The sequence below is a fragment of the Hylobates moloch genome, unplaced genomic scaffold (genome assembly GCF_009828535.3).
Source record: "Hylobates moloch isolate HMO894 unplaced genomic scaffold, HMol_V3 SCAFFOLD_4, whole genome shotgun sequence".
In the NCBI taxonomy this organism is placed as follows: domain Eukaryota; kingdom Metazoa; phylum Chordata; class Mammalia; order Primates; family Hylobatidae; genus Hylobates; species Hylobates moloch.
The window spans coordinates 130857797-130883557 of NW_026652279.1; the positions used below are offsets into that span (position 1 = coordinate 130857797).

The 25761-nt window shown below is 33.9% G+C and overlaps 1 protein-coding gene across 1 annotated transcript in view; it reads right to left on the bottom strand.

The window, feature by feature from the left end:
- KLHL1 (kelch like family member 1) overlaps positions 1-25761 on the bottom strand; it is a 402603-nt gene that overhangs the window by 27521 nt on the left and 349321 nt on the right. The window contains exon 7 of the mRNA XM_032151000.2: positions 11813-11975. Within this exon, the coding sequence (XP_032006891.1) occupies positions 11813-11975 (163 nt within the window). The remainder of the gene's footprint in view (positions 1-11812; positions 11976-25761) is intronic.

Sequence of the window (25761 nt, forward strand, 5' to 3'; positions counted from 1 at the left end):
TTACAGGACAGTGAGTGGGATTTCACTAAGCTACAGCAATACATTGGTGACTGCTTTTCTTTCTACTTGCTAAGAAATGATGGTGTCTATTGCAAACTCCTCTTGACACTTGCTACTATTATAACACACAGCTGGTAAATGAGGTTGTGAAGCCTGATAGGGTCTACCTACCTCTATTTATTAAAACATACCCAAATTTATGAAAAGAATCTGACAATTGTAAATATGTGAATTAATTTAGATCAATTCATCACATATCCAAACTTGGCAGAGTTCACCAACCCAAAACTGTCAGTTCAACCTTGATCCCTCCGTATTTCCTCTGCTCCCACTCTATGTGTTTTATAATGCTGCAACTTATTTGTTATTGTTTTCTAGTTCCTTTTAGTATAATGTAAGCTCTCTGAGGGCAGAATTTATCTATCTTCTTTGATACATCATCATGACCAGTACATGTTTGTGAAATTTTTTAAAAAATGAATGAAGCACTTGTTTTTAATTCTAGAAAAAATAGTGATTTATCTGTTGAAACTTATCAATGAAAAAGCACTTGTTTAAGTTCCACTGAAGCAAGACTTTGACAAATGGCAGGGAAAATTATTAATTATGTGACTCAGGAACACAAAAGTAGGGAAGAAAGAAAGATTAATTTTAACTGAGTGGATTCAAAAAGGGTTCACAGGAAAGGTACAGATTAAACTATGCATTGGATGGTAGAAAATATAAATAATCTTATTTTGGTTTTAAGCAAAAGCAGATCTTAATATATTTTAACATTTCTTGACACTATTGTTTTCAAGTACAATAAACTCAGTCCTGTTAATACTGATCTTGCCACACAAATCTTGCACATAGAGAGCTAGACTTGGGTTTGTTTATCAATCTAGAGAGTTTTCAAATGTATTCAAAGACCAAGTGAATGTTGACCAGGAAACTAAGTGGACAGTGAATAGTGGACAGTCACAAGTTAATAAGAAAAAGCAATGAAAGGGGAATCTAGATAGAAACATGAGTAAGTGAAAAGGCAAAGGGGTGTGGACAATCTAGGTAGGTTCAGGGAACTGGAATGATTTGGTACGGCTGAGACATCAGGTGGTTGTAAGGCAGGTGTCAAGAAAAGAGAATGGAGAAAGAAAGTGAAGTCTAAGCCATTAAAACCACTATATTCCAGAATGAAGAACCTGGAAGTGACCATGCTCAAATACGGCACCAAAATGAATTGTTGAAATACATTTTAATTCTGAGGCATAATTTATTAAATAATACATTTCAACAACTGGCATATATCTTAGCCAGTCAACTATTGTGATGAAATTCTACTAATTGTACAGTTTCCTTGAGCAATTAGAAACAACTCTTCAACCAGAGTGAATATTTATAAAATTGAAATGAAAACACATCACTGCTCTTTTTTTAAAAAATATTTGCAATATTTTTACCTCAGCCAAGTTACTATATGATCTCTTTGGGGCCACTCCCTTTCATTATGTTCCTGCCAAACTTAAATTTTGCATTTTATATTCAAGGACTTGATACAAATTTTTCTTTCTTATTAGAATGATTCCCCCCATTAAATATCCATTCTGGATATCTGATAAATCAATCAGGTCCCTTAAAAATCATCTCTTTCAGTATGTGAATTAAAATTCTCCTGAGCTTATTAGTAGCCCCAACTGAGATTCAGTAAACAGCAATTTCTTTTGTCTTTCTTTCTTTTTTAATGTATGAGTCTAAGATTAATTAAAACATATACAATTTTGGGTGCCACCTTTGAGAAGAAGAATACCAAAATTTGAATAAAAAATAGAAACAGAATATTGGAAGGCACTATTCAAGTGATGGACCTTGAGGCTTAAGGCACTGTGCTAGGTATTAGTACATAATAGAAAAACAACAGACAATGAATCCTGCTTTCATGATGCTTTAAGCCATCTGTGCTTCAGACTGAACAGAAATTACAACTGCCTTGTAAAAATTATGTTTTTGTTTGTTTGATACAGAGTCTCTGTCGCCCAGGCTGGAGTGTGCAGTGGCGCGATCTCAGCTCACTGCAGCCTCCGCCTCCTGGGTTCCAGAATTATTAACATGAAGCTTTGCATGCCTGTAATTCTAGCATTTTGGGAAGCCAAGGTGGGCAGATCACCTGAGGTCAGGAGTTGGAGACCAACCTGGCCAACATGGTGAAACCCCGTCGCTACTAAAAATGCCAAAAAAAAAAGCAAAGCATAGTGATGCATGCCTGTAATCCCAGCTACTTGGGAGGCTGAGGCAGAATAATTGCTTGAACCGGGGAGGCAGAGGTTGTAGTGAGCTGAGATTGCGCCACTGCACTCCAGCTTGGGTGACAGAGCGAGACTCCATCTCAAAAAAAAAAAAAAAATTAACATGAAGATTTGAATGAATAAATGAATGAATGAATCCATTTTGCCATAGTAAATCATGAAAGAAACTCTGTTTTTATATGTTTTGCAGATTCTTAAGGGGGTGGTACTACATATTTATTAAAATTCAAGCCTACTTATAAGATGTGTTCAGGCAGAATCAGTATCTGTTTGTGAGCTAAGAAAATTTTTTAAAAATCACAAAAAGACATCTTAGCTAGTAAAAGAATCAAGCCAAGACAGCTACCAAAGAAGAAACAAAAAGAACCACTAATGTATATATTGTTTGGGGACTCTGAGGTTATATTTGGCCAAGCACCACACATCCACGTTTATTCACTTTTTTTTGTATTTTCTTTATTCACCAAGTAAGTCTGGCTGTGCTGGCATATGTACCCCTTAGCTTAATCTGTCTTACTAGAGGACTCACTAAATTTGTTATATGAAATTAATGCAATTTTGGTCTTGAATCCGTCAGAACACACTCATTAATTTTAAGCCATAAGCCAATTTCTTGTTTTTTTTCCCACAACAAATAATATCATAAATAACCTAAACTTAAGATAAGTGTTCATTGTTTTTTATTACTCTTAATTGGAAAAAGTGTTGAAAATAATATTTAGGGAAACAACAGCCAGATTAGAATGACACATTAGTGTTATGTGATTGATAGCGAAACAAGGGGAAAAAAATCACGTCAGCAGAGGTGAGGGAAAAAACAAAAAAAAAATGTAAGAGGGTGGTGTTAAAACAATTTTCTGCTATGGGTCTGAAGTAAAAGGTCATTTTCTAATGATTATGTTTCTGTCTGAGTAACACAGGAAAAGTACCCAGACATTAACAGCCAGTCATCAAACCACAGAATTTTAAAACCATTAAATCACACCCAGGGGGAAGAAAAAGATGCCAAGTAAAAGCTCTACTAATTCAATTTAAAGGAAAAAAAATTCAAGTAAAAAATGGAACCATTCAAAACATTTTCACAGAATAGAATTAAAATTCATATTTAATTAAAATGTAAGCAATTTTGGCAATGTAAGAATTAAAAACTTCAAAAAGTATTGATATCACACTCTGATATTTTTTACAAAGAATGATACTAGAGCAAAACAGGATTTCTTAATATACGATGTATGCTAGCTGACCAAAAAATACAAGGACAGGAAAAGTAATCTGAATAGTGATTTCTATGTATAGTCAATTTAAAAGGGGCAGTAGAAGAAAGATGTTGATTTCCTGCACCCATTAACTCATCATTTAGCACATGGATACATATGTAACAAACCTGCACATTGTGCACATGTACCCTAAAACCTAAAGTATAATAATAAAATAAAAACAAAACAAAACAAAAAAACAAACAAAAAACTGGATAGACAATTTAGTCATAACAATGGCTTCAGATTGTACCCCCAGAAACATTTTGATTTTTGAGGAGGAAGTACAAACTTTTTAAGCTGTTGTCTGTCAGGTCTACATCCTCTCCTGTATTTTCTGCTTTTGAAATAAGGGCTAAATCTCTGAAAACCGCTTTTCTGAAAACCTGGTTCCCTGTTAGGATCTGACATCAGTGGGTGGCAGAGACTGAAAGATTAGAGGAGAGTAAAGGGTCTTGGTTTCTTGTTTGTTTGTTTGCTTTTTTTTTTTCCTGTGAGTGTCACCCCATCCTTTTCTCACTGTAGCAGCACTGTAGCAAGAGTTGTTCTGTAGCACCAGACACACTTAGTTTGCAGTTTTTCTAAGACACGCCATCGGCTTCATTGAGACTACTCTAAGCCATTGACACCAGCAGATTGGCATCCTCTTCTCAGAGCTCTGGGTCCCAGGTCTTTCCTGCTGAGACTAGCTCCAGCTAAGCAGTGGCCCAAATAGCAGTTGACTGAATTTCCGTGCATAGGGCCCTTCCCCAAGCTTCTAAATCTTAATCATTTTAACCATGTTTTTTAGTTCTCCACCCCCAGGAGAGGTAGCTATTATTGTGAGTTAATTAAATTACAGTATAGTACTATTTTGTTGATTTTTGGTTAACTAGTAAGTTTTTTTACTTACTCAACAAAACTTTATATTTAATATTAAAATACCTTTATTTAGAATGACTGATAAATGACTGTTCTGATTTCTGGCTCTTGACTGAATGTTAACTAATATAAATATAGTAAAAACAAACATCTATAAGAATAAAAGTTTGGGTTATAAAAACACATATGAAAGATAAAAAAAAAAATCACTGAACTTACATATCTCCCCAACTCCTCCCAAAAAAATAGAATATAAGTAAATAATATCTATTGAATTTTAAAAATACAAGGCAGAGATATTAAATTACTTAAGCTAATTTGCAAACAATGTGAGAAGACACAGGAAAGTCCCTTTCAGACATAGAATCTAATAAATTACATAATCAACACATACTTCCTGGAAAGTAATAATAATAAAGTGAGATGCATTCACTTGGAAATGATTAATTTTCAGAATACATGAAGAACTCCATAAATCAAAATGAAAAAGAGAACACACAGAAACATAAACAGAGAAAATTTTGAAAATAAACTTCAACAGAAGATATACAAATGACTAATACATATATTAAAGATGTTTGATCACATCAGAGATCTTTAATATATGTATTAGTCATTTGTAGATCAAAGTAGAGAATGTGATAGCACTAGTTATCAGAATGGATAAAGATAAATAAAAGACGAGTCAGATGTTACCAAGTCAGTAGGGCATATGGAGCACTCAGAATTTAAAAATCTGTTAGTGTGTGGACAAATTAGGAAAACCACTCATAAACACGTTTGAGCAGTATCTACTAAAGCTGAGCACAAGAATAAGTAAAGCCTAGTAATTTAAGTTCTAGGTCTACAGCCAGCTAAAATGTGTATTTACATTCACCAAAAGATATACATAAGAATATTCATAACTGCATTATTTTTAATAGTCAAGAAGAGGAAACAACTGAAATATCCAACTACACTCAGTAGTTGAGTGTAGGAGAATGAAAAAATTAAATTGTAGTATAATAATTGATATAGTTTGGATATGTGTCTCCACCCAAATCTCATATTGGAATGTACAGCCCAGTGCTGGAGGTGGGGCCTGGTGGGGGTAATTGGGTCATGGGGGCAGATTTCTCATGAATGGTTTAGCACCATCCCTCTTGGTACTGTCCTTACAATAATGAGTGAGTGCTCATGAGATCTGGTTGTTTAAAAGTGTGTAGCACCTCCCACCTGGGTCTTTTGCTCCTCCTTTCACCACGTGATGTGCCTGCTCCCCCTTGGCCTTTTGCTGCGATTGTAAGTTTCCTGAGGCCTCCCCAGAAGCCGAGCAGATGCCAGCATCATGCTTCCTACATAGCCTGAAGAAGTGAGAGCCAAGTAAAGCTTTTCCTTTATAAATTTCCCAGTCTTAGGTATTTCTTTATAGCAATGTGAGAATAGGCTAGCACAGTAATAAAGAAAAATAACCTCCAAGAACAACTATTAATACTATAATTTGTTAAATTCTGAATTTAAAGACAAGAGTAAGCAGAACTAAGTCAAATGAAAATTATTAAGAAAATAAGAAAGAAAATAAACATAGCCTCTGTGTCTGCTTGTTTGACTGAAAAACAAAACCATATAATGACACTGGCAAATGCTATGATAAGATGAAATTAGTGATATACTAACAGAGAAAAATAATAAATTAGGACAATCACAATATAGAATGAAGATATAGCAATACTAAATAAATGATTTGTGGCAGTGATGAAATTAGAAGTGATATGTGACTGCCATCTGTTAAATTTTAGAGTATCAGTAAAATAGAATATTAAAGGTACTATATATAATAGTGTACATAAAACTTCTACTGTCATTTCTTTCTCATGCTCAAGAAAATACACTTCTCATGATTAAAGTCAATTATAGCAGATAAACTGTAGAAAGCTTCTTCATGCCATGATGTTATGCTAAAATAAGATTTATATCATAAAAATGTTGTGAAATCATTTATAAGCAACTTTGATGCAAAATCATAGCTAGAATATGGAATTCAAAAATTAAAGAATTAATGCAATATGAGCAAGTAGGAATTACTTAGATGTGTAATATGATTTATAGTTAGAGTATTTATGCAAATTACCACATAAACAAATCAAATAAGAAAACAATCATCATCTTGACAAATTCATAAAATGTATGCTAATTTTAGAAAATAAAATTTCCACTATGGAAACTACAGACAATAAAATACTGCCTTTAACCTTAATATATCTATCTCAAATAACAACTGATATCAGAGACTATAAAGCACTATAAAGGTTTTCCAATTAAAATAGATAAGGATGCCTGATATCACCACTATTTAGGTAATCATTCTAAAAATATAAACAACACAATAAAAAGGAAATGTATACTAAGAAAACAGAGAAAAAGTTTCCTTACTAGTTTATTAAATGTTTATCTTTCTAGGAAATCTATTATTATAAATTGAATAGTAAATATAACAAACATATGCATTTGTTAAATGGTTATATATAAATTATCTTTTATAATTTAATTATGTAATAATGTATAAATAGATATAAACACATAATATGTAAAATATTAAAAAATATAAACATGAATAACCTCAGAAAGAAAGAATAACCATGCCAAATTTAAACAGCATTAAAATACAAGGAGAGTAATTTTAAAAGATAAAAGTACAACTATCTTCTCAAAAGAAAATCTTAATATTTCAAATTTAGAGATCCCACATCTTTCTCAAATTAATCTGTAAATGTTTATTTACAGGGAAAATTCTAAAGGGATGTTTAAGAGTGACTTTTTAAAATCTGAGAAATGTATACCAAAGTTTAAATAAAATAATTGAGAGGATAACGAACCAAAAGAAATTTTGAAAAACAATTATTATAAGGAATATGCCTTACCTTTGCATTAAACAAAATATATAATGTGAATATGTATTCATTGTATATGTGTATCTGTGTGTATGCACATATACAGTGTTAAGTCACTTTTTATGAGCAAATTCGACAAAACAAAGATAAATAAATGGGACTTAATTAAACTAAAAAAGTTCTGCACAGCAAAAGATACAATCAGCAGAATAAACAGACAACCCACAGAGCAGAAGAAAATATTCCCAATCTATACCTCCAACAAACGACTAATATCCAGAATCTACAAGGAACTCAAACAAATTATCAAGAAAAAAACAAACAATCCCATTAAAAAGTGGGCTAAGGACATGAATAGACAATTCTCAAAAGAATGTATACAAATGAGCAACAAACATATGAAAAAATTCTCAATATCACTACTGATCAGGGAAATGCAAATCAAAACCACAATGGATTTAACCACCTTTCTCTTGCAAGAATGGTCATAATCCAAAAATAAAAAAAAAATAGATTTTGGCATGGATGTGGTGAAAAGGAAACACCTTTACACTGCTGGTGGGAATGTAAACTAGTACAACTTCTATGGAAAACAGTGTGGAGATTCCTTAAAGAACTAACAGTAGGATTACCATTTGAGCCAGCAATCCCACTGCTGGGCCTCTACCCAGAGGAAAGAAGTCATTATACGAAAAAGATACTTGCACATGCATGTTTATAGCAGCACAATTTGCAATTGCAAAAATATGGAACCAGCCCAAATTCCTATCAATCAACAAGTGGATAAAGAAAATGTGGCATATATATATAACATGGAATACTATTCAGCCATAAAAAGGAATGAAATGATGGCATTCACACACACACACACACCATGGAATACTACGCAGCCATAAAAAGAAGTGAAATAATGGGATTTGCAGCAACCTGGTTGGAACTGGTGATCATTATTCTAAGAGAATTAATTCAGGAATGGAAAACCAAACATAGTATATTCTCACTGATAAGTGGGAGCTGAACTGTGAGGATGCAAAGGCATAAGAATGATACAATAAGACGGAGTAGCCAATATGGCCAAATAGAAACAGCTCTGCAATCAGCTCCCAGTGAGAAGAAAAATGGCATGTGAATTCTGTATCTTCAATTGAGGTACCAATTTTCTCTTATTAGGACTGACTAGGTGGTTGGCTCAACCCACGGAGAGTGAGGAAAAGCAAGGTGGAGCGAAGGTCCACTGGGAGATGTACAGGGCACTGGGAGCTTCCTCTCCTAGCCAAAGAAGGCAGTGAGGGATTGTGCTAGCCCTCTTTGAAAACGATGCTTTTCCCATGGGTCCTTGCAATCCACAGATCAGTAGGTGCCCTTGTGAGCCCAGACCACCAGGGCCTTCAGTCACAAGCACAAAGCTATGCAGACTCATGGTGGCTGCTCGGGTGGGCAGCTGCTGGAGCAGGCACTGGACACAGAAGTATTTGCATACTTATGCTTTTGGAAACTCCCATGAGGCAGGAGATCTGTCCACTCCCGTGGGAAGGAGGCTGATGCCAGGGAGCCAAGTGGCCTCGCTCCCACGGAACCCCACAAGCTAAAACGTACTGGCTTGGAAATCTCTGGCAGCCAGCACAGCAGGCTAGAGACTGCCTAAGAAGATGGGTTCCCAGAGAGGGAAGGGCTGCTGCCATCACTGTGGCTCCAGTCAGCTATTTCCCTCTGCTGCTGGTGACAGCAAGGCTGGGCGGTCTGGACTGGGAGCAATTTCTCACAGGGGAACACAGTGACTGGGTCAGTTCGTGGCCAGACTGCTTCTTTAAGCAGGACCCTGATCCACTCCTGCTCACTAGAGGGGGCCTCCCCATGGGAATTTCAGCATCCCCAGCTGGGGATTTATGAAGAGAACTCTGATATCCCTGAGAGGAGCCCATAGGAGGAGGGGCAGCTGCAGTATCATGCATCAGTGGTCTTAGTCTTTTCTGGCGGCTGGCTCTGGAGAGTAAGGGCAGCCCAGACGAGGGGGATGTTCCCCAGCACAGCACACCTGCCCCACCAAGCTGCAGTCAGACTGCTTATTTAAGTGGGTCCTTGATCCTGCTCCTCCTGACTGGGTAAGACCTCCAAACAGAAGTCTCCAGACACTTCATACAGGAGTATTCAGGCTGGCATCAGGTTGGCGCCCCTCTGGGACAGCTCCATGAAGAAGGAGCAAGCTGCCATCTTTGCTGGCCTGCCGCCTCCAGTGATAGTATCTCCAGGGGCAGGAGGGACCCAGGCAAAGAGCATCTGGAGTGGACTCCCACCAAACTGTAGCATTCCTATGGAAAAGGGGCCTGACTGCTAAAAGAAAAACAAACAGAAAGCAACAACGACGACATCAATGAAAAAGACCCCATAAAGACCCCATCCAACAGTCAGCAGCTTCAAAAATCAGAGGTAGATAAACCCATGAAGATGAGAAAGAATCTACACACAAAAATGCTGAAAACTCAAAAAGCCAGAGTGCTGCTTCTTCTCCAAATGATAGCAAGTGCACAGAACTGGGCTGAGGCTGAAATGGACAAACTGACAGAAGCAGGCTTCAGAAGATGGGTAACAAGAAACTTCACTGAGCTAAAGGATTATGTCCTAACTCATTGCAAAGAAACTAAGAACCATGATAAAACACTACAGGAGCTGTTAACCAGAATAACCAATTTAGAGAGGAACATAAATTAGCTGATAGAGCTGAAAGTCACAACAGAACTTTACAATGCAAACACAAGTATCAGTAGTTGGATAAGCCAAGCAGAAGAAAGAATATCGTAACTTGAAGACTATCTTGTTGAAATAAGGCAGGCAGATAAGATTAGAGAAAAAATAATAAAAAGGAATCAACAAAACCTCTGAGAACTATGAGACTGTGTCTAAAGACCAAACCTACATCTGATAGGGGTACCTGAAACAGATGGGGAGAACAGAACCAAGTTGGAAAACACACTTCAGGATATCATCCAGGAGAACTTTTCCAACTTACCAAGACAGGCCAAAATCCAAATTCAGGAAATCCAGAGAACCCCAGTAAGATATTCCACAAGAAGACCAACCCCTATACACATAATCATCAGATTCACCAAGGTTGAATTGAAGAAAACAATGCAAAGGGCAGCCAGAGAGAAAGGCCAGGTCACCTATAAAGGGAAGCCCATCGGACTAATAGCAGACCTCTCAGCAGAAACCCTATAAACCAGAAGAGATTGGGGGCCAGTATTCAACAGTCTTAAAGACAATAATTTCCAACCTAGAATTTCATAGCTGGCCTAACTAAGCTTCATAAGTGAAGGAGAAATAAAATATTTTTCAGACAAGCAAATGCTGAGGGAATTTGTCACCACCAAGCCTGCTTTGCAAGAGCTCCTGAAGGAAGCACTAAATATGAAAAGGACAAACTGTTACCAGCCACTACGAAAACACACTTAACTATACAGACCAGTGACACTATGAAGCTACTACATAGACAAGTCTGTAAAATAACCAGATAGCATTATGATGTCAGGATCAAATTCACACATAACAATATTAACCTTGAATGTAAATGGGCTAAATGCCCCAATTAAAAGACACAGACTGGAAAGCTGGATAAAGAGTCAAGATTCATTGGTGTGCTGTATTCAACAGACCTATCTCACGTGTAAAGACATACACAGACACAAAATAAAAGGATGGAGTAAAATTTATTGAGCAAATGGAAAACAGAAAAAAGCAGGGGTTGCAATCCTAGTTTCTGACAAAATAGACTTTAAATCAACAGCGATCATAAAAGACAAGTCCTTGAAGAGGATTGACATATTGTTTGCATTTGTAAAAGGATTTCTCTGGAAGCCTTCATAAATAAGACTGAAGAGAAAATAATTAAAAAGATCAGACTAGAAGCTGTTACAGTTTTCTAGGCAAGAGGTGATACTAGCTTTGTTTAGATCTGTGGTTCTCATGGGGAAGACAGGGCTTGTATTTTGCCACTTCCCAGGGGATAGTAGACAATGTCTGGAGATATTTTTTCATGTCACAATGAGGTGATGGGTGAGGGGCAGCTAATGGGTGGAAACCCAGGACACTTCTAAACACTCTGAAATGCATAGGACAGAAGACTTCTTTCAACAAAGACTCATCTAGCCTCAAATATCAATAGTGTTGAGGTTGAGAATTCTTGATTTAGAGGGATAGGAATGAAGATGCTTGGAAAGTAAACTAGTGTAATTATGTACAGAAAGATACATTGAACACCAAACTTTTAATAGTTTTTTGAAGGCTACTCAACTATTTATTCAAAAATGATATAAATATTCCTGTGAAATATATTTGATACTTCTTTAATCATCAATTAATGTGAAGAAATTTTGGGTTCCATTGTCTATAGAGAGAGCATCAGTCTTTATTTGTCAATTGAAAAATATCAACAGCTTAAAATGTTTTAAAACAATTTTTACCAGCTTATTAAAACTTATTTTTCAAACAATATTTACTCAATAACTTTTTTTCTAAGATTAAAAAAATGAGAAAAAAATTTACTTACTTGCCATTCAATGCTGCTACACCAACTGTGCTCCGAGCAATTGACATACTGGCTACAAATGTCCATTGTTGACTCTGTGGATCCCACCTTTCCACTGTATTCAGATAGCTCCAGCCATCATGGCCTCCCACAGCATAAATAGGGCCTTCAAGTACTGTTACACCTAAAATAGTAGATAAATGAATGTTGTGCCTATAGTTAATATCATATTGTACATTTAAAAATCTGTTAAGTGGGTAGATCTCATGTTAAGTGTCCCTAACACAATAAAATGAAAAAATTTAAAAAATGGAATAGATTTATTTCACAGTGAGATTTTAAAAATCAAAGCAACAGTACAAAACTATGCATTCATTCAGCATAGACTTCAGTTGTTAAGAAACGATTGCAATCTCGTAGAAACTACCTATCATTAATTGAATCATTCCGTTAAAGTGAAAACAAAATTGGGAGCCAAAAATAGTATTATGACCTAGATGCTTTATAAAATAATACTAATTCCCATATTTATGACCATATGAAGAAACAGATACTAAAAATCAAAGGTAAGATGCCTTGGGCCTCTACTTTTAAAGAGCATTTCTACACTGCTATTTAAAATACTTTGTTACTTACAACAATGTTACCTTAAAGCAATGTAATATTACCAATTTGAATTTCAGAATAGTATTCTCTGTGCTTTGGCTTCCCGAAAAGGTTAAAATAAAGAAAATATGACATCTTTCATATTATTAGCTAAAAATACTAAACACAAGCAATTAAATACAATTAATAGAGAGCCATCCATGGGAAGATATATATAACTAGTACTCATTGCTTTTCTAGTAAACTCACATCTTCATAAATAAATTTTCTTAAATGCTCAACAGTTGCGAAATATTTAAATATAATGTAAATATTGATTGATGTGCTCTTTAGCTGTAGAGAAATTCTGATGAATATTTCCCAAAAGGGTACAATTTGAAGCCTGATTTTAAAGAAGTCTGAAGCATCTGTGATTTTTACCCTATTACCAAGCTGACAAATTAGACTGCCACAAATTTATGCATATTGATTAAGACATGACTCCTAGATCAAAGAAGAAATACAGTTTATTACTCATAGCAACAGCAATAGTCAGAGTATCAACAATTTTTGTTTCTGTTGCTGGTTCCCCAAGCCTCAATTCCCATAGGGTGATCCAAAGAAGGTAATCAACGTGACCTTAATGTTTCCCTTCTCTTGATCAAACTTTAGACAGTTTCATCCTGTGTCTAGAGCCTGACTTAATTTTCCTTAGAGCATTTACTTTAGAAAACTTATAACTGTAAATTATTTCTCTGCTTCTTTGAGATGTAAATCTTTGATAAAACCTCTTGCCAGTTTCACAACCCAGGACTGTCTTTCTCAAGGACTTGGGAGCTGCAGTTCCTTTGAAATTTAGTCATTAAGGTATTCTATCTCCCAGACTCCTGAAAGTATAGGAGCCTAATTTCAGTTGGTACCTTGCCACAGCTATAAAACTGCTTTTTGAAATAAAGTTAGAAGAAAGTTAACCATTTTTTGAGTAAGGCCAATTAGCAAACACAGATTGCCTATGATCCACCTATCCAATCTAGTTCCCCAAAACTCTACCACCTTTGTTTTAGAAGAGTTGAGTTCAGTCACAGTTTTATCTTCTCTTCCTTATTGCAAGCCTTCAATAAAGTATTTCTTGCCTGTTCACAACTGCCTCATACAATTTTTGCTTTGAGAAGGGTTAATTGAAACCTGTACATGCAGTAGATTGTATTATAGAAAAGAACTATAATTTATAATGGACAATAAACATGCATACCCATTGCTCGGGAAGGAGATATTATCTTTATGCTTTTAAGCATGACTGCATTTTATTTTGGAAACAAGAACTATCTCTCTGTTCTTAGTCTCTCTGTTAAAATAACCTCCTTTTAAATATATTCCACAACAAAAGACACTCAGTAACTTGACTTTAAAGATGTGCAGAAATATGAGAGACCCATGAAGAATTGTCTCCCAAAACTGATGTGAAAATAAAATGACAACTCTTTATTCATTCATTCATTTAACTATTATTCATTGAATGACCTTTATGTGTCAGGAATTATTATTGGCACCAAGGACACAGTGATGAATTAGGCAAAGTCTCTGCCCACAGTGAGCTCCTGTATCAGTCAATGAATCAACTAAAATGGAATAAGTGTATTGTTCCCAATAAGTAAGCATGCTTCACACATATTACACAATTATACAATTATAATTTAATAAAAAATAAATGTAGCCAAATAGTATTAAAAATGTTCTAAAACATACATTCAACTTAGGGATGTTATTTTACACAACTCTATCCATATAGAGGGATCGTGTTTTGAGTGCAGGCATAGTTAAAAAGCATAAACTTCAAATCTTGTTCTTTCATTAGGTAGCTTGACATAGGAAATGGGGATTAGAAGGGAGGAGTAAATGTGAAGGTTGAGGTTATTTCAAAAGGATATGATATATCTCATAGGCTTTTTAGAGAAGTATAGGTAGATATTCACATGTATCAACAATAATTAACTACATGGAGATCAAAGTGAAAACATCAGTGAAGTTTTCAAAGAGATCCTGAAATCAACTTTTTACTGAGCACCAATTAGATAACAGAGTAGACTTTAGAATACGTTGTGTGCCTTGGGTTGGGTAGAAAATATTTTGATTGATTTATGCTCTTCTGGAGAATATGATATCTATCTGAAAGGACCAGATCACTAGGATAATTTAATAAACAATAAATTTGAAGTTTGTTATAAGAGCAACAGAAAATCACTGAGATACTTCATAATAGGGATGTTATAGCTATGACAAATTTATTCTGGATGTTTTGTAGCAAATTGATTGGAGTCAGGTTAGGTGGCAGTAGGGAGATGATTAGAAGAAAATTTCAGAAATTCAAAAAGTACAAGGTGTTGGATTGAATTAACAGGTTTCAGTTCAAACAGATAAAAGTGAAAATATTTGAAATATACTCGCATATATTCTGGGAGTCTTGCTGTTGGAATTTACTGATAGAATGTATAGGGGTATATGAATAGAAAGAACAAATCAGGGCTGGACATGGTGGCTCACGCCAGTAATCCTGACACTTTGAGAGGCTGAGGTGGGCAAATCACTTGAGGCCAGGAGTTCGAGACCAGCCTGGCCAAAAAGGCAAAATCTCGTCTCTACTAAAAATGCAAAAATCAGCTGGGCGTGGTGGCTCACGCCTGTAGTCCCAGCTACTTGGGAGGCTGAGGCAGGAGAATCACTTGAACCTGGGAGGCAGAGATTGCAGTGAGCCAAGATTGTGCCACTACAGTCCAGCCTGGGCAGAAGAGTGAGATTTTGTCTCAAAAAAAACAAAAAACAAAACAAAACAAAAACAGAAAAAAAAAAAAAAAAAACAGAAGAAAGAAGAAATTAGGGATAAATAAATTGGTTAAATAATTGGGTAAATTTTAAGGGTAGAAAAGTTTGAAAATTATTTTTGGGGAAAGCTTGAGAACTCTATTTTGGATATATCATGTTTAAAGGGACTATTACACATTTAAGTGGGGCAAATAAATAGGTAGTTAAATATACATGCCTACAGTTCAAGACAATGTTAGAGGTATATGTAAAAATGTTGGCGTTATCAGCAATTATATGGCTTTTAAAGTCATAGTCCTAGATATAATCAGTTAGGAAGATACTATGAAGAGAGAATGTAACAGAGACCATAATCTAGCTTTAAGTAGCTCTAGTATTGGTTACATGAAAACAAAGAAAATAGAGAAGAAATGGCCAGATAGGTGAGAGGAAATTCAGAAGCTTCTAGGATTTGTAAAGTAAGAGTGGAGAAAGTTTCTAGGAGGATGGGCTACTCATTGGCTTTCATATTTCTGACCAAGTGCATATTTCTGCAGGATTTGAAAATAGGTTCTACACATGGTTTAATCCATTCTGGTTACTACTTAGTTATATATCCTGTAAACATCATCCATATGTGCCTTGTTTTTCTTAATTGCTGAGAGGTTACATGACTTTATAAAAATGTTTCACTCAAAGTATAATATATATAATATATTACATTAATATACAATATATACATATATATTAAATTATATTGTATATGTAATGTAAAACATGTAAGTGTTCAGTTTGATGGTATTTTATCACAAGAATATCCCTGTATACCTACTATCACTTCCACTCCAAAACCTCTCATGCAACTTCCCAGTCAATATACCCCCAAGAGGTAACAATATTTTTTTCAGTTAATTCCTCAAATAATAAGTTTTTCCTGATTTGAACTTATAAATTAATTTAAAAAATTATTTAAAGTTGTTATCTGTGACATTTTTAGTCAGAAATTAGGTGAGATAGTAACATTTTTAAATTACAAATATTATTACAGTGTATGATTATGCCACTTTTATAGCTCCATTCTATTGTTGATGAAAATTTGATGGTTTCCAGTTCTAATATTTTAAAAATAAAGCTGAAATGTACACTTTCTTGACGTACATATGAATTCATTTTACCCAGATGAAAAATTTCTGGGTCATAGAATATACTTACATTGAAATTGAGTAAATGCATCAAAAAAGTTTTCCAGGTTTTTTTTTTAACCAATTTTTATTTCCCCCAGTAAAGGAGAGGAACCCCGTTGTCTGATAATCTCTGCACAACTTGTCACTGTGAAACATTTTAATTTTAGTCATTCTGATGAGTGAGTAATGGCATCTCATCATTCTGTTAGTTTTCACCAAGTTGATGACTGCTAAAACTAAGCATTTGTTCATGTGTTTTTTGGCCATTTGAATCTCCCTTTTTGTGAAAGCCTGTTAAAAACCTCTTCGTTTTTAATTGGATGTCTCTTATTAATTACATCATTTTATCAATTTGTAGTAGTTATTGTAATCAATTTTAACTATTATGGATATAAATTGTTAATTTAAAAAATTATACTTATTAATTATTTGTTAATATTTGCATTACAGATCTTTTTCCACTGTGAGGCTTGCATTTTCACTTTCCTAATCTTGTTTTTTGATGAAAAGCAGTTAAGTTTACTTGATTTAGGCAAAAGGTGTTTCTGCAGTAGCAGAAAAAATATTTTTTTAAAGAAATAATGTTGGTAGAATTGATATACACAAATATAAAAATGGACAATGACCAATATACAAAAGTCAATCTACATGGATCATAGGATTAAATATAAAAATTAAAACAATAAACTTTTCAGAATACAATGGAAAAGCATAACTAAAATAGATAAGCATAACAATGACTATTGAGGAAGACAAATATTTCTCGAACAGAACATGAAAAATACTTGTTCTAAATTTTAAAAAATTATAAACATAAAAATTAATATCCTTTTGCTATTTCATATGAATTTTTAATTTTTTTTGCAATTTTCCAAATTTTCCCCCAATATCCTAATGAAATATTGATTGAGATGGTATTGAATACACAAAATTTTTTAGATAATTAATATCCTTACAACATTGTCTCTTCTAATCCCGAACATGGTATATAGCTTCATTTTATTAAGATTTTAACTTCCTGAGTAATGTTTGTTTGAAATTTTTATTAGAATGTTTTTATATCTATTACTGAAAAGATCACTTTGCATTTGATTTCCCTATGTTATTGCAATTGGCATTTTTAAATTTTCTATTCGTTTCATCAATAAATAAAAAGAAAATAGTTCTTATGTATTGACTATATTCAGTAGCCTTGTGAAATATTTATAAATAGTTATCATAATAATCCACTTTTTTTGTATTTTCTATGTATACAATTATGTCATCCCTAAATAATACCAGTTGTGTTTCTTTCAATATAATTACTATACATTTTAGCTCTCTATTTTGGCTTACTTCAGTGACATTATATGGATACATATTTGGCATTTAAAATTCTGCTTGCTGAATTGATTAAGTTGTCAAATATTTCCTTTTATTCAGTAATGCTTATTGCTCTAAAGTCTAATTTAATTAATCTAATTAATCAGATACACTAAGAATTATACAAACTCTAATTTATCTAATTAATCAGCTACACTAAGTTTCTTTCAGTTCCAATGTGCTAATCTTTGACTTTGGTTATTTAATCTATTTATACTCAACGTAATAACTGATTTTATTTGATATAATTTTAATATTTTCTTGTTTCATCAATTCTTTTTCTCATTTTCTTTCTCCAATATTTTTGTTGTTGTTATTGTTCTATGGGTAAAATATTTCATTTTTTTTTTCCTTTTCCCCATGTGTCACCTTATTGTTGAGAGAACACAAATGATTGAGTTTGTCAAACAGGTAGTAAGATTATCATATAAGGCTCACACAAATGAGAGACCACAGTCATAATCAAGATTGACTAATAATATCAAGGAAAAAAGGTATTCTGAAGCATATGAAAAACTGATAGACATCTAGAACTTTTCTATCTAGGGAATTCCTTCCTTTTGTTCCAGGGTCTTGATGCATTTGTGTGAGCCTCCATAAAAGGGCTAAACTCTACTGCCTCTGTCATTCAGAGACTGTAGCCAGCCCTAGCTGCCAGATTTCACTTTGACTTTTTGACTGGAGAAGGAAGAAATAAGTAAATTTCTCCAGAAATGCATGGAGAAAGTCGAAACAAACGTTGAGTTAATCTTTGTACTCTTCCCATCCCTTTCACATCCTGTTCTCAAGTCCAGGCTTCCGTAGTTTCTCTCTGATGACTTCAAGAATTTGATTTGTGTGTTTTATTTAGCTTTTACAGTTATACATATTCGGAAGCTTACTCAGATAGCAGATACTCCATCAAGGCCAGAAGTTAAATTTGTGAGTTAGCTTTTAACTTTATTTTTAATGTAAAGATTAAATAATGTAATACAATCAATTGTATTGATTGTCATTAATGTTTTGGTTTTTGTTTATACGTCAGTAAGAGTTTCCTCCAGTGCTACCATTTATATAGGCAAGTTTCTATTTCTCTCTATATTGTAATTTATTTACTTTAAACTGGGGACAACTAGAATAATTATCTCATGGTGTTATGATGAAGATGATAAGAATTAATATGTAAAACACTTAGAACAGAATCTGATTCATTGCACTCACTCAATTTTTGCAAACCATTGTAATTGATATTGTTGTCTTCGTACTCAAGCCTCAGGGACAATATAAAAAAGAAATTCATGAAAGAAAATATATATATATAAAGGTCCTATAAGCATATAAAAATGTCCAATAGAATTAGTAAGTAGAACAACCAGGATATTAAAATAAAACATCTTTAGGAGAAAGTTTTAGCCACCAAAAAAGTTTAAAGCATGACAATATCGAATGTTGCTAAGAACATTAGGAATTGAGAAGTCTTGTATATTGCTGATGAATTGAAACTTAGAACACAATTATGAAGATAAATTTAACTATTCTTAGTGAAAATATTGTAATCTAGCTTTCATAGATATAAGAAATATTTATAATTAAAAATATATTACTATACACAGCAAAATATACTAATTAAATACAAGGACTAGCAAATATTTAATATGCCAAGGAACATTTATATTATCCATTAATCTTTCAACACAGGTATCTATCCTTTGCTCTAAATACTAGAAAGTTTACCATCTCTCTACTGGAGACACAATAGAGCCTATATTCTAGAGAAGAATATAGACAATAAACATACAAATATTGAAGGATTTATATATTAGTATCCTTTAATTAACCAAGGTATTGCCAGTGAGACTATCAGAGGTGGGGACAGAGCAAAATGCAAATGAGTTCTAGTTTAGGAGTCTTCTTGGGCCCAAATCCCAATCCACTGTTACCACTTGTATTAGTCCGTTTTCATGCTGCTGATAAAGACATACCCGAGATGGGGAAGAAAAAGAGGTTTAATTTGACTTACAGTTGCACATGGCTGAGGAGGCCACAGAATCATGGCGGGAGGTGAAAGGCACTTCTTACATGGTGGCAGCAAGAGAAAATTAGGAAAATGTAAAAGCGGAAACCCCTGATAAAACCATCAGATTTCGTGAGACTTATTCACTACCATGAGAACAACATGGGGGAAACAGCCCCCATGATTCAAATTATCTCCCTCCCACAACATGTGAGAATTATGGGAGTACAATTCAAGATGAGATTTGGGTAAGAACACAGAGCCAAACCATATCACCACCAGTATGACATCAGAGAAAGATATTTAAATGTTTTGTGTCCTAGTATCCTCATCCTTAAAGAGTATGTAACTCATAGCATTTGTGTGAAGATTAAATAGAAAATGCATGTAACAGTGCTTGGCAAATGATAAACTTTTAATAAATTTTAGTTGTCATATAAATCAAATAGTCAGGATGGTCTGTCTTAGGGGTGGTCACTAAATCTAAGAAATTAAGAATTGCAAGCAGAATGATAGAGCAAGTATAAAATATGTCATTACTCTCAAAACTTAAATTCCTCTCTCAAACATCTCTAACTATAATTAAATTAAATTGTTTAGCAAGTAACATGTTCCCAGGATTGTTGTTTATTTTAAATATCTATGTTTTGAAAGTATCCATGTTTTCCTGGAAAATACTCATACTTTATGCTTCCACATTATAAAGGAATATATTTTTGTAGATTGCCACAATATTTTCAAACTCTAGCTGCCTTATGATGTGATTCTCATATTTCTTGCATCTGTAATGATTTCCTTGCAGAATGGGCTCATTAAGTAGGGTGAATAATTGGAATAGAATAATTTCAAAATCAAAATGATACATTCAACTACTTCCTAATGGTTACTAAAATATCTTTACAGATGCAGCAAGGTTATGAGTTTAAAAATAGTTTTCTGTGTTATGTTCAGTATCAATATTAAAACTGCATTCTAAAAATAATTATCTAATAGAAAGAAGAGAAACATCTAAAGTCATTTTTCATACAACTCAAGCTTAATAATTACATGATGACTTCTGATAATTTTTAAAATGTCTTTTAGATGTTTTATGTTGCCAAAATGTACTTTTTCCAGTACATATAATTACTTATAATTTTTGGACTGTAGCTTCTTGCATATATTCCCCTTGAGAATTCTGCAGCAAAATATTTACCAGAATTTTTCTATATAAGTTTTTAAGATAGTTTATTGAAAGAAACAAACTATCGTTAATTTTCATGTAACATGGCACACATTAAAATCAAATACTTCCCATATGGGTTATAGAACACATAACTATATCCAATGAAGATGCTGGCCTTTGAATATGGAGAAGGAATTTAGGAAGATAATTTGTCTATACAGATCATTCCCCATAATGCTGTCACATTTTAGCAAAAGGTAGAGCCTCCACAATTTCTCTGAAACTGTTATTTCTGTATCAATGCAACCAAATTAATTTGTTCTGAAAAAGAAATTATTATTTTTCTTTACACTTGTTAATATTATCCATTCAGAATATTGCTAAATATATTCTAAGCTTTAAACTGTTTCAATAAAAAAGGGTTTTAATTATGCAAAATAATAACAATGAAAAGCTAATTTTTAGTATTGCTTTACTGTTTGCCTGTTAGCCATTAATTGTATCTTAATTTGAAAAGCATTAGCCTATAAAATGTATTTCCTTTTGTCTAGGTAGAATATATTCATTTTAAATTAATAATAATGTATTTAAATTTATTTTGATTTAATCATTGTGTTAAATTACTAAATTATTATTCATCATATTAGTCACAAAATATATCTAAGTCACCAGTGGCTTCATAATATATATATGACCTTCCTGGTATAACTTATTTTAAATCTTCCTTTCAAAATTATTTGTAAAAATCCTCATCATGTATAAAGTATCACCCAGTAAATATGCATAATCAGTGATTAGGGTGACTGAATTCCAATGCTCTCAAATAGTTTTACTTCAGAAACAAGAAATAATTAAGTAATAGTTCATAAAATTGAACACTTCAGTGTTTTTCTGTGCAATGAATTAAACAAAATAACTTGCATATTAAGGAAAGAAGAAATGGATAAGTAAAATTATACACATTTTATATAAATTACTCTATAAAATTTTTCCAGTGAGAAATTAAATATCCATGTATGTGTGTATATATATGCATGTGTATATATATATGCATATTTTCATGAAAATTACCCCCAAAATATATAAGCATATAATATACAATATATACAAATACTCTATATAAATTTCTGTATCTGTGTAAGTACTATGGAAATATTAACAGATTGACTCATATACTATTTTAAAATGCTGATCATGGGCCTAACACAATGTAGTGTTTTGTATAGATAGTTTTCACATAATTCTTCTAAATTATGTAGCATTAAGATTTCTTTTTTACTTGAGCCATAGAAAAAAATATAACTTATAGCATTTATATATAATTTATTTCATTCTTTCTTTGGCTGACAATAGTGATTATCCATCGTGGTTGCATATTGAAATCACCTGGGAGCCTTTGAAAAATACATCTGGAATATGGTGATTCTAATTTAATTGACTGGGATGAGGTCCAGACACAGGGATGTTTAAAAGTTCCCTGAGATGATTTTTATGTACATTCGCAATTGACAATAACTGCCACAGTGAAACATGACGATAGTACTAGTATCATTGCAGAATGTCCCCAACCAATAATGTGCCTACACTACAGGCCTCTAATATCTTTCATTCATGGTGTGTGTGTGTGTGTGTGTGTGTGTGTGTATCTGTGTCGGGAGCATGTGGGCATGTGTCATGTGTAGGTGTATGAAATCAAGGCTGTCAGGTAAGTTTAGCAGTTTGCTAACTTTCGATTTTATCGTTATGCAACTTGCATTTCATGGATTCATTCTTCATCAATCCATATTTCCAATACTTATACCTTCCATAAGTTCATACCCTCACAGAATGTACAGGTGGATATGAAGGGGAAAGACAGGCCTTGCTGAAGGACACAAATAGGTGCTACCTTATACCTGTCCATGTAATAAAAGGAATGGTTCTTGTCCAAGGTGAAAAGTGATGACTGAGCTAATATCTGGGGGAAGATTAAGATTTATGTGGGGATGAGGAATTCTTGGCAGAAGAAACACTCGTGTTGTGATAAGAAGAATTAGAGTATTTCTGAGGAACTGAAAGAAGGCCTATGTGGCAAGAAAACTGGAGAGTCAAGGAAGAGGCAGAATGATGGACAATAAGGCTAAATGGTTAAAAGACCAAACACCCTTTGTGGGGCCTTGTATGCCAATATGATTTTTTTTATCCTAAGAGTAATGTGAAGTTACTAACATGTTTTAAGCAGACATGATGTATCTGTCTGTATTTTTCAAAAAATGTCACACTGGCTATGGTGTGGAAAAATGAGAATAGATGTGGCCATGCCGAATAATGTATGTGAGAGGTGGTAGTGTCTTGCTTGTCCTGATGTGATGCAAGTTGATTAAGGAAAAATGAAGGACTCAGGAAATATTTGCAAATTAAGAGGATGTATTTATGGATTTCTTTGCTTACACTCCTCCCTCATCTATCCCTCAACACAGCCTGTTATTCAAAATTACAACCTGGCAATGTGACCTTGGAATCATTATTTAGCTTCTTGTGCCTCAGTTTCTTATCTGCACAATGGAGTAGTTATGGTATCTAACCCATAGGGTTGTTACAAGAATTTAATGAAACGATATATACAAAGCACTTAGAAAAGTGCTTGGCACATCTTTAACATTATATCAGTATTCAATATGTTGAAGATTATCATAGCAATGTATCAAGAACCTGTATCTTCTAACCAAACTTCAGTCTATAGTATCACTGTAGAGATATGGGAAGAGACTATTGAAGGAATCAGTTAAAGATTTAACTATTGCTAATGCACCCCATTGCCTCTATTTCTGAGAACTCTATGTTTGATTTATCTAAGCAATTAAAAATATTGTACCAGAATCTTCCACAAATATTGTCCTGTCAAAAATATTTTAATAAGTAAATTAGCAAAATATATTTTGTTAATTAATATGTCTCATGAAAATCTCAAGGATGATTTCATGTGGTACATAGACATTGTTTTAAAGTAGAATGTTATAACATGAAAATAATACAAATAACAATTGTTTGCAGCTTTGGGATTCTAGCTCTAAATGTCAGCTTTCCATGTAGCTAAGTGTCGTTTTCTTTTAAAACAAAAATCACAGTTGAAGTGACATTGGTAAGTGCTGTAGGGCTTACAAGCTCCAATGGGAGATATCTCAGAAGATGAGGCCACTGACCTGGGGGTTTAAAGGTTGGGTAGAATTTTGACAACCATAGATGCAAGCCATTTTAAGTGAAAGGAATCACTTGAGTGGAACATAGAAAAAACTCAGGCTATATATGGCCATAAGCGAATAGGTACTTTATAACTGGCTGTTGTAACAACCATTTAAATGTGCTCACTCATAACTGAATACAGCCTCTCCACATCCACTGCTGCCTTTGCACCAAAGCCACACTTCTTACTAACCATTCCTGGAGAGTGACTATGCATGGTGGAATTACTAATACAGGCCCATTCTTTTAAGACATGGGTCTTCCTGAACTGGAGACTTTGCCTCTAGGATGCCTGGCTGAACTTTTCTTGGAAGTGTGTTGCAGTCTGAGATTCTTCCTACCTAATCCTCCTTCCTCCCATTTTGCCTTCATAGGAGTTAGTTCTAAAGTTTCTCCCCACTTTCTCCAGCTCTCTTCCTTTTTGTCTTTCAGGAGTGTTTACTCTAATAAATCTCAGGGACTCTTCTGCTCAGTGAACCCAAACCTTCACAGCTTTTAAAATAAAAAGGCTGTAAAAAAGGCTGAAAGAAATATGTTTAGTACTAGGATATAGAGGCTTTGATAACCAATTGAAGTAAAGATTTTATGTGAAACTGAGGAATCGAGTCTGGAATTTTCACAAGAGGATGACATCATTAGAACTGAACTTTCATTCGTTTAACCTGGCTCCAGCCTTTAGGATCATCGTAGGGAATATGTGAGGAGACAAGTGATGATGCTGTTACAAACAAAAACAACTGTTCTGTTTAAATGAATGAATGAAGATGACAAAGTGTAAATGGAATCACTGCTATTAAAATAATACAGATGGGAGACGAATCATAAAGATAGTATTAGTAGGGCCAGACCTAGATTTTATTTTTCAATATGACAGATAAATCAAAATGAGAATATTTGTTATTTTTTTCCACAACAGAAATTGAGTTTAAGCTATTCTATTCAATCATTGGCAAAAACATTAAAAATTCAGTAGGTGTAATGTTAATGTCTAGGCAATTGTCCTTCTTGAAGATGATTGTCTAGTGCATGATAGCAGGGTTCCGTTACATACACAGGATTCTGTGTATACCAATATTAGCATCTTGACATCCCATGTTCATTCCATAATGGCATAGAAATAATTGAAAAACAATTTTTGAGACAAGAGTCTCACTTTGTCACCCAGGCTGGAGTACAGTGGTGCAATCACAGTTCACTGCATCCTTGAACTCCCAGGCTCAGGCGATCTTCCCACTTCAGCCTCCCAGGCAGCTGGGACTAGAGGCATGTGCCACCATGCCTGGCTAATTTTTTGTGTGTTTTTAGTAGAGGTGGGGGTGTCCCTATGTTACCCAGGATGGTCTCGAACTCCTGGGCTCAAGCAATCCACCTGCCTCAGCCTCCCAAAATGCTAGGATTACAGGTGTGAGTCATTGCACCCAGACAAAAATTAATATTCTGAATGTACTTCAGTAGGAGTTACCCTTTAAGAAATGATAGGATTATTAATAAAATTAATGAGACTTAATATAATTTTTAGGACAACCAACTCTCTGAGAGTTGTAGTAATTATTCTCAAAAATATATTATTACATATTGATGTTATTCAGGGATGTTAAAAATGTCCAAAATACATGAAATGCAGCTATACTTCTTTTCTCATTTGTTTACAATTTAATAA